The sequence below is a fragment of the Centropristis striata genome, chromosome 21, assembly GCF_030273125.1.
Source record: "Centropristis striata isolate RG_2023a ecotype Rhode Island chromosome 21, C.striata_1.0, whole genome shotgun sequence".
Lineage (NCBI taxonomy): Eukaryota > Metazoa > Chordata > Actinopteri > Perciformes > Serranidae > Centropristis > Centropristis striata.
The window spans coordinates 19755073-19765170 of NC_081537.1; the positions used below are offsets into that span (position 1 = coordinate 19755073).

Genomic DNA, 10098 nt, shown 5'->3' on the forward strand with positions numbered 1-10098 from the left:
AGATAAAAAATCATGATAATGAATGTCATTTTTATTTTTTTATTGTTTTTTATTTTATTTTTAATTTTTTTAATTTTTTTTATTTATTTTTTTTAAAGTTATTTTATATTTTATTTATTTTATTATTATTTTTTTTTAATTATTTTTTTTCTTCGCTTCTGCGCATGCGCGGCCCCGGTTCGCTTCTGCGCATGTGCGGAAGCTACGCATGCGCAGTAGCGCACCGGAGCCGCACATGCGCAGTAGCGCACCGAGGCCGCACATGCGCAGTAGCACATCAGGGCCGCACATGCGCAGTAGCGCACCAAGGCCGCACATGCGCAGTAGCACATCGGGACCGCACATGCGCAGTAGCACACCGGAGCCGCACATGCGCAGTAACGCACCAGAGCCGCACATGCGCAGTAGCGCACCGGGGCCGCACATGCGCAGTAGCACACCGGGGCTGCACATGCGCAGTAGCGCACTGGGGCCGCGCATGCGCAGAAGTGCAGGAAAAAAATAAATCAAATTAAAATAAAAAAAAATATTTAAAAAAAATATATTAAAAAAAAATTTAACTTAAAAAAATTAAAAAAATTTAAAAATTAAAAAGTAAAGAAGTAAAAAGGACAGTGGTGGAAGAAGTATTCAGATCATTTACTTCAGTAAAAAGTACTAATACCACACTGTGAAATGACTCCACTCCGCTCATTTTAACTACCTAATAAACTTTTAAGTGGTTTAATTTATAAAAATGGGTAATAATTTTAAATGTATCATGTTTTTCATTTTAAATCTTGACCTGAAAAGTAATTAAAGCTGTCAGCTAAATGTAGAGGAGTAAAAAGTACAATATTTGCCTCAAAATGTAGTGGAGTAGAAGTATAAAGTTACATAAAATGTACATAAAAGTACCTCAAAATTGTACTTTAAGTCCAGTACTTGAGTAAATGTACATAGTTACTTTCCACCATTGCTACCTGCCTCTTCTAACTTATACATATCAGTTAAGAGTCCTCCTTCAGACACTGTATGAGGATTAAAGGGATAGTTTTTGCATTATTATACAAAACTCGTGTTAGAATAATTTGAATATTCTACGTTGTTTAAAATGAAATGATTACTGTGTCTCTCTTTTTGTATTTGCTGTTTGTCTCCACGGTCATCAAAGGTCACTATGCATGTGTAATTCACTGAACCTTGATAATATCTATCTCTATGCATTTATATTAATCAGGCGATATGATTTTGATACAATGATTATGTTTGTGTGTTAATGTTGATTTAGAAACTGTGATTACTTCAATTACATAATTTCCATTTCCATTCACATTTCTTGACATATTGTAATAAACTTTTGTTAAACTGAGAGCTTGGACGTCTGCTGCTCATCATTCCCCATCAACGACTGCGCAGAAATAATTGGTGAGGATTTTTTGTTGTTGGAATCAGATTATTCAATTTTCAGGGTTTCCTCATGCAATTTTTCTAACACTTGGTACAATTATTGTCAATGTCCTCCTGAGGATAACCCTTTAAGGTTTTATTGATCGGGCCGAGGTGGCACTGTGGTGGCAGTCTAATTTCATATTTGGTACCGTGACCACACTATAACACTTAAGGCAATGAAATTCATAGGGGTGGTGTAGACTGGCCCCTGTAACGCACACACCCTGACGGCAGCATGCCCCGACACACGTGTACTGCGAGGGCCCGTTCAGTACTGCTTGCAGTCCTAGTTTTGTATTAGTTTTCTTCAATCACAGAGGCAATACTTTGATATTTTGGGAAATACAGTTAATTGCTTTTTAGCCAAAAAATTAGAGGCAAAGATACTGCTCTCATGTCTGTACGGTAAATATAAAACTATATATATTTAAAGCTCAATCAAGAACTAATTGAAATATACTTTTTAAAAAAACATTGCAAAGTCAATATCTCTTTTTAATTTAATTATTTAAAGTATAGAAGGGATCCTATGCATTTTTATTTTGTCTCATTATTATACTTATTTACTTATTTTTCTTTTTGTCCAATCGTCCCTTGTTTCATCTGTTGTTGCTGTTTTGCCTGTATTAATTAAATCAATAAATAGATTTTTTTTTTTTAAAAACATGACCTAATACCACCAGTAGCAGGTTAACTTAGCTTAAGACTAAAAGCAGGGGGAAAGCACCAGCACATCTAAAGCTCACTAATCAACACTTTATATCTTGTTTGTTTTAGCTGTACAAAAAGGGTGAAAAACATGTTGTAGTTTTCCAGGGATTGTTTGCTAGCCTGTAGAGTGCTGCAGTGTTGACACATGTTTCTAAGCCAACCCATGAGTTAGAATCACCATGTTTCCCTGATTTTTTAAGCATAAATGCGATTGCCAGAGTAAATTGCAAGTGTTATAAACACTACAAACGACCTACACCACAGTCATATGACTTCAACAACAACACCGTATACGTAGACAATAGAGGTGGGGGAACTATCCATCCTGCATAGTATCGCAATATTTTGCGTGGCAACATTATTCATTGCCGCCATGTATTGATATTTAGCCAACGAGCCATATTTTTTTATGTACTTGAGATACTGGTATCATATGAAACTAGAATATCTAAGGAATCTATAGGCACCATGTGTCAGGATATCATATATTTCGCGTGGCAATATTATATCGATTCATGGCCGCCAAGTATCGATATTCAGGAATATACTGGATTTACTGGTATCACATGAAACTAGAAGATCTAGGGAATCTATAGGCACCATGTGTCAGGATATCCTGTTGTAATAAAGGTGCAAAGTTAGGCTTTTTTTATGTTTCAAAGTTGAGTTAGTTACATGTTTGATATCAGTTCAGTTCAGTTTGACTGAATACTTTGTTGGTCAGTCTGTGGGTTTGACTCTCATTGTGGAGAAATAAAAAGACTGAAGTGAGATGAACTGACTGAGAATTTTCTCTTATTTGACAAAACAATTCTTGATTGAATTTAATTTTGTAGACACCAAATGCAGTCAAACAGTTAAATCGCAATATATTGTATTGCAATACTCACCATATCCCAAAATGCTTAAAATCTGGATAAAATATGTATGTTTACATATGTTTGGACGGGTTGATGGTCCTTTCATTGTCCTAGTACTTGTTACTCTGTTCAATAACAATAAAGTTGAATCTCATCAAAATGGTATTGTGGGGCCTCTGGTGATTCACACCTCTAGTAGACGATGACCTTTTTATATCCCCAACAAACCTCTGTATCTCAGTTAGTCACCAACCAGAGACTCCCTTATCGGCTTATATTCTGTTGTAGAAGAAAATCTCTCAAGCTTGTTCTAACCATAGACCTTATTTCAGGCAACAAAACAAAAACTAATCGAATGAAATTGAATTTAGATGAGGGACCCAGAAGTGCAAAATTGCTGACTCAGTTCTGGGTGTTAGGAGTCCGACTACACACAGTATATGCTCACACACTCTCCTCTCATTCTCTTTCACACTGTCAGTGTACCTCTGCTGGTCCTGACGGAGCAGGATGGCGTCTCATTGTTCTGCCGGGAGGTTGAAGGGCTGCAGGAGCTCGGGGAGACTTCACTGGGAGACTCTGTTGCTGGCGGCCGCTCGGCACCGACCTCTTTCTTCCTCTCGGCTTCTCTGACTTCCTGCGCTGACACCTTGGTAGGTTCACCAGCGTTGGTGTCGTAGTTTCCAGTTCTCTGCCTCTTACAGGGCGTCTCTCTTTCGGTGCTGGCTTTTCTCTTGGTCCCTTTAGCTGTCACATCCTCCACTGGCACCTCAGCGGGTTCACTGATGCCGGAGTTGTTTTCGTGACCCCTCTGCTTTTTTCCGGGGCTTTGTTCTGCTGTTGGGGCCTTTTCACTGGTCTCTCTGGCTGTCGCTGTCTCCACTGTCACCTCAGGGGGTTCGCTGGCACCCCTCTGCCTTTTTCTGGGTGGCTCTGAGTAATTTATGCTGACCTTGCGTTTGTTACTTGTCACCTTACAGTCGTCCCCCATGCAGTAGTTGGGTTCAGTAGTGCTGCCACTGCTCTCTACACATGAAATAAACCCAGATAATTGGTTCATATTGGAGGATTCTGCAAAACTCTGTATTGTAAGTTCAACACTGTTTTGTAAATTTTTTACTTTTTACTCTCTTTTTACATTTATTTCACAGCTCTAGTTACCCGACTCGTACTCAGCTGTGACATTTAAACTTATGCATCTACAGGTGCATTTCAATACGTTAAAATATGATGGAAAAGTCCATTTCCAGTAGTTCAAGTCAAATAGCCCCAACCAAGTATTGAGTCATATAGATGGACATACTTTCCAGAGGGCAACATACTTTTTAAAATTGGTCTTTTTTAATATTACATCTTTTTAGACATTGATTTTAGGTCTTCCTTAAATTTAAACCATAATCATTATAATTAGAAGAAAATTAAATGAATTCAGACATGAAATGTTTCATTCTGTGTGTAATGGTTTCTATATAATGTGTTATTTCCACTTTTTGAATTGAATTACTGACATGAATCAACTTTTCTATGATATTCTAATTTATTGAGATGCACCTGCACATTTGATTGTAATATTTTTTACTTAGCCATTAAGCCTACTGACTACCTTCATTTTTTCAGTACATTTGGCTTATAATACTTTATTACTTTTACTTGAGTCCAATCTTGTAACACTGGACTTGTAACAGTGTTTTTGAAGAGTAGTTCTGATACTTTTAAGTGATTACCAACTCTTATTTAGCACACAGCCTACCTGCAAAATAATATTATCACAATTCAACTAAAGTCCAGCTGATAAAGTCACTATATAGAGTCTTTCAAAAATGATTTATCAAAACAAGTGAAAAAGGTGACAACGAAGTCACAATTTAACTCGTTTAAAGAACCTTCTGTTTGTATGTTGAGACAAGTAAGAATAAATCAGGTATATATACATACTTAAATCAATATCAACAAAGTTCACGTCTCTTCAAGAAGACAGGAACTTTCTGTCTACAGTGTGTAAAAGCAGCTATTTAACAGGATTTCACACTCACTTGAACCATTCTCTGAGTCCAGAGAATAAAGAGTCTTTTCATCCATGTTGCTTTGTAAGAGCGCTCGGTACAAATATTTGAGAAAATATTTCACTGTGATTATCAAGAAGTTTTGTGTCTCTCTGCTGATAATATGTGAGTGTGAGTGAATTATCATCTCTCTGAGAGTTCTGAGGTTCTGTGTTCTGCTTCTGAAGATCAGGGTTCTATTCCGTGACAATACTAATGGAACACAGGCTGAAATAACTAGAGTGGCCAAAATAACTGCTAAAAACACAAAATAGTCCAAAAGCTAAATCAAAAACAATAAAAAGAGACTAATAATGATTATCTCTGGATTGTTTGGGCACTGTAAGCACAACATCATAATGGTGAATGTATTAACACACATCAGATAGTTATGATCCAACATTAGCTTTTATTTGTAGGCGTTTTTCTATTCACCTGATGAATAAAAGTAATATTCTCTCTCCTTTAAGTCCTGATTTATTCTCCACCAACTGAAAAGCACTTTTCACTTTGTTTAATAAACTATTTACACTTTTATATAAAGACACTGGCACATTTGACCTCAAGGTCACAAATCAGCCTCTAGGGATAGGCGTTTGTAAGAAACCTGCCAACTTGAGAATCTATCACATTAAGGATCAATTAATCAATGAATCGCTATGTTTTTATGCATACTCCTTATAAATACTCCTCCTTATATACTACTAAACATATTACATATATACTAGATATATATATACAGTCCTATGCAAAAGCCTGTTTTAGCATAGGACGCTTTTATTTTCAAAGGACGAAAAGGGACTTCCTGTTGATCGTTAAACTAATGTTAACTCTAGTGAGATTAAACTGTAAAGATAACGTCAAGGAGTTCAATGTTTTATGTTTTAGCCCCCGAAGAGGCATGAGGTTAGTTTTCACAGTAATCTTGCATATTTAAATGTGTTTAAATAAGTTTTGGATCAAATTGAATCTCGTAATACATGCTAGCAAGGTTTGATACAGTAAGCTAGTTTTGCTCCAATTAATACTCTTGTATTTCTGTGTGTTTTATAATTGTTTTTGCAACTTTCAGTTTGCAAACTGTAGCTTTATCCAACTTACTTTTCAACTCATTGGCTTATTGATGTACAACCACAGAACTGAATGCTCGGCTGTGTTTCAATTCAGAGTACTGATATGCAGTCAGAGATAAAAAATTAAAATAGAAAAATACACAGATTGATCAAATTCTTAACGACCATTAATCATCATCGATTAATTATTCCAATCCCTACTTTGTCAAATAAACTATTTACACTCGCTATCAAGACACTTGCACATTTGACCTCAAAGTCATAAATAGTTTCTACCAGAGGCAGGGACCAAGTGTCCTTGTATTCCATGTTACAAGTAGGTCTCAAGTCTTTACATTCAAGTCCCAAGTCAAGAAAAATTAAGACAAACGGAGCCTGAGTTTTGTGTTTTAAGTCTTAAACAACTTGAATGCTCTCTTTACCAAATGTAATGCCATTTCAATAACTTATGAATGCTTTTTAATGGGCAAAACAATTCACAATAATGATAGTATTGCTGTATCTGAAGTGCTATCAGTCAAATTCATCTTTAATCATGTCATGCTTTTTCTTTTCTTTTTTTCTTCAAACAATTAACAACTATGAACAGTGAAAAGTCAACCACATTAACTGATGAACAAAAAAATCAACAAGGTGCCTGATTATTTACAGGATATTATCATACAACCTCAATGCCCAAAAGTTGGGACTTTGTGCGAAAGGTAAATAAAAGTAGAACGCATCAAATTCAGAATTCCAATTGTAAATTTACAAAAGAAAAAATAAAGTTTATCAGTTTAAACATTGAAAAAAACTAGAAACTAAATGTTTTTATTTGAATATATGTCATAAAGAATCAGTAAATGTCACATTCTATTTCATTTACACTTTAGACAATGTCCTAATCTTTTGCGGATTGGGGTTGAATGTGTATTATAACCATGACATGAATTACATTTTGAAAATATTACAGTCATTGGTAATACCAGTATATTGTCACACAACGAACTGTGACTAAATATGTTGAGAATGTACCAGTACTATTCATTTAAGTGTAGTGGAAGAACAGTATAATAAATCTGTGTTTCATGGTGAAAGGCAACAAAAGATGGTTTTCTTCTAGCAAATTTGCATTTATGAATATGAAATTTCGCCATCAATAAGATCAGGTTTATAATAAATATTTCGTTCAGAGTTTTTCTTTATTTTTGTCAAAGAGCCCAAATAGAACATCCCTCCAAAACAACTTAAAATCTTAATTAACATTGCTTGCAATAAAGTTACAAATCTCAATCCAGAGACCTTGGACAAAGGGGCAGTACCAAAATAAATGAGAGACAGTTTCAATATTTTCAGAACAGAAAGCGATTTCACATCAATGTCTCTTTTGAATCTACTAACAATGTGTTGATTGGAAGGATAAAATTTATGAATTATTTTAAATGAAATTTCTCTCACTTTATTGGTTATCAAATAACGGTTGGGTAATAGCCGGATCTTTTTCCAATTATTGTGTTCTATGTATTTATTCCAATATGAGAGCAGCAGTTAGTGCTCAACAGTCACAACCACCGTGCTGCATTCACAGGTCTGATGGTAAATCACGCAATAAACAGTGTCATTTTTGTTCTTCTGGTTATAGTATCAGCAAATGAAGAGTCTGGAGGTGGAGGACAGTGCACAATTAGACGCAGCTTTCCTCGTCTACATGGATCTAACTGAGGGTGAGTTTGACCAGTAAAAATAATAATAAGTAGAAGACATTACTTTTTTTGTTTTTGTTTTTGTTTGTGTTTTTATTTTTATTTTACATGTTTTTAATTTCTTTAAACATTTCTTTACACAGCCTTTCAAAGTCAAACATGTTGAGGGCAAAAACGATTAGAATTAGTCTTTAAACCACCATGTCTAGTAGATTGACCTTGTCTTGTTATTAAAACTCCTTAATTTCCCCCAAACCATACTCAAGTACTGTGCTTCAGTGCAATTTTGAGGTACTTGTACTTTACTTGAGTATTTCCATTTTATGTAACTTTATACTTCTACTTCACTAATTTTGAAGCAAATATTGCACTTTTTACTCCACTACATTAGCTGCCAGCTTTAGTCACTTTTCAGGTTGAGATTTAACATAAAAACCTGAATTTAAAGTGATAAGGAATTTTCTTAAAATTAAACGTCCAAACAGAGTATTGAGTAGTTGAAAAGAGTCTTACCTTGAGAAATTTGAAAATTGAAAAACATCAATAGTAATCCAATAATATATTTGGAATATTTAGAATATAACACTGTAAATTGGTCCATTCTGCATAACGAGTACTTTTACTTTTTATACTTTAAGTACATTTTGATGCTGGTACTTTTGTACTTTTACTTCAGTAAGTTTTTAATGCAGGACTTTTACTTGTGGAGTAATTTCACAGTGTTGTTTTACTGAGCATGTTGTCTTCAGCCCTGCTCAGAGTTGTTCAAGTCAAGTCCAAAGGAGAAAAAAATGTTGTTTGTTTCAAAGGTGCTATCCCATATCTTATCCCTCAAATTCACAAAAGAAGATCCATACAAGTAAGGCATCTTAAAGATTAAGATGAGAATTACCTTCAGTCCATAACTGACATAATGAAAACAATTTTGACAAGCGACTTATCAATGCACATAAGTAACAAACTATATTAATCCGTCATCCTCTAATTTGTGTCTCAGCAATCAGAGAAAGCCCTGAAACATGTTCTACACAGGAAACTAGAGGTTGACATAGTCTTTTTCATTAACATTTGAAGGAGCCACTACAGTGAGCCACAGACTCCGTTAGGTTACTGTCTCTGGTTGTCCGCAGTGCGTCGGTGGAAAGAGGTGTCTTGTGTCAAGAGTCCAGAGCTGCAGGTGGTTTTGCTGGAGGGGAGGGAGAAGGAAGGAGCACCTGTCCAGACGATTCTCCCGCTGCCGTCTCACCGATCTCTGACACACAGAAGGTAACGAGACACTGGAGAAGCTCTGAAACTTATGGCTGTCCTGCTTCTTCTTTTGGTTTTACTATCACAAGCTCCCTCCTCTCTTCCGTGCAGCATCCGTAAGGTGCTGGACAGAGGCTTCCCCATGCTGCTGTGTGCTGTAGCTTCTGACTCCACCCTGGTCTACCAGAGGATGAGTGACGGGCTGGTGACACCGGACCCTCCTGCTGGACCCTTCAAGGATTTGGGACGTCGGCAGCACCGGAAGAGACGGCAGAAGCCATGAAGATGCCTCGCTGTTGTTGGTGAAACACAGAGGAGCAGAATGAGTCTGTCTGTCTGTCTGTCTGTCTGTCTGGGTGAGCTGCTCCAAAAAAAGCCAAAGGTGTACTGAGGACATGGCAGTGGGTGCAAATAAGCTGAACCACAGTGCTGTCAGGAAGAAACAACTAACTTCATATAACCAGTGAGGATCAGCTCGGTGGTTGCTAACTTTTTGGCTCGCGACTCATTAAAACCTTTGACCCACTGTCAGAAGTCTGACTGTGACAGAATGCAAACCGGTCATGTTTGACAGATTTGTTCACACACTTTACAGTCTGTGGCTGGACGGCCTTCCTCAGCTAAATGAGTTGGATCACAGCGTATCCACATGCACAAACATTTGCATATCGTCACACTGTTAAAATAATCGCCTAAGTCATTTTTTGTCAAAATTGTTTGTTTTTTGCCTAAATCACCCCCTTATGACGCCAGCCACCTATGGTAAAATCGCCTACATCCTCAGTTGATCAGATTATGTGATTTTACCCCTTTAAGATAATGGCCTATGTCAAGTGTGTGACTTAAGCGGATTTATTATGCCTAAGTCGAAATAAAATGTGACAAGGCAATTTTTTGAACATGCCTTTGTGACTTAAGCAAGATATGGTAACACTTTATTTTGAAGGTGTCTACATAAGAGTGACATGAGAGTGTCATAAACATGACATGGGATGTGTCATGAACATTAATGACACTTTGAAGTAACATTAATGCTCATGATACTTGTCAT

General features: G+C 36.5%; 1 protein-coding gene across 1 annotated transcript; it reads left to right on the top strand.

The window, feature by feature from the left end:
* The first annotated feature begins 6788 nt into the window (after window positions 1-6788).
* LOC131959975 (tRNA-splicing endonuclease subunit Sen15-like) lies at window positions 6789-9743 on the top strand. Its single transcript, XM_059325184.1, has 4 exons — window positions 6789-6818; window positions 7739-7820; window positions 8930-9065; window positions 9159-9743. The coding sequence occupies exons 1-4, from the start codon at window positions 6789-6791 to the stop codon at window positions 9328-9330; spliced, it is 420 nt and encodes a 139-aa protein (XP_059181167.1). The 3' UTR covers window positions 9331-9743.
* Window positions 9744-10098: the final 355 nt, after the last annotated feature.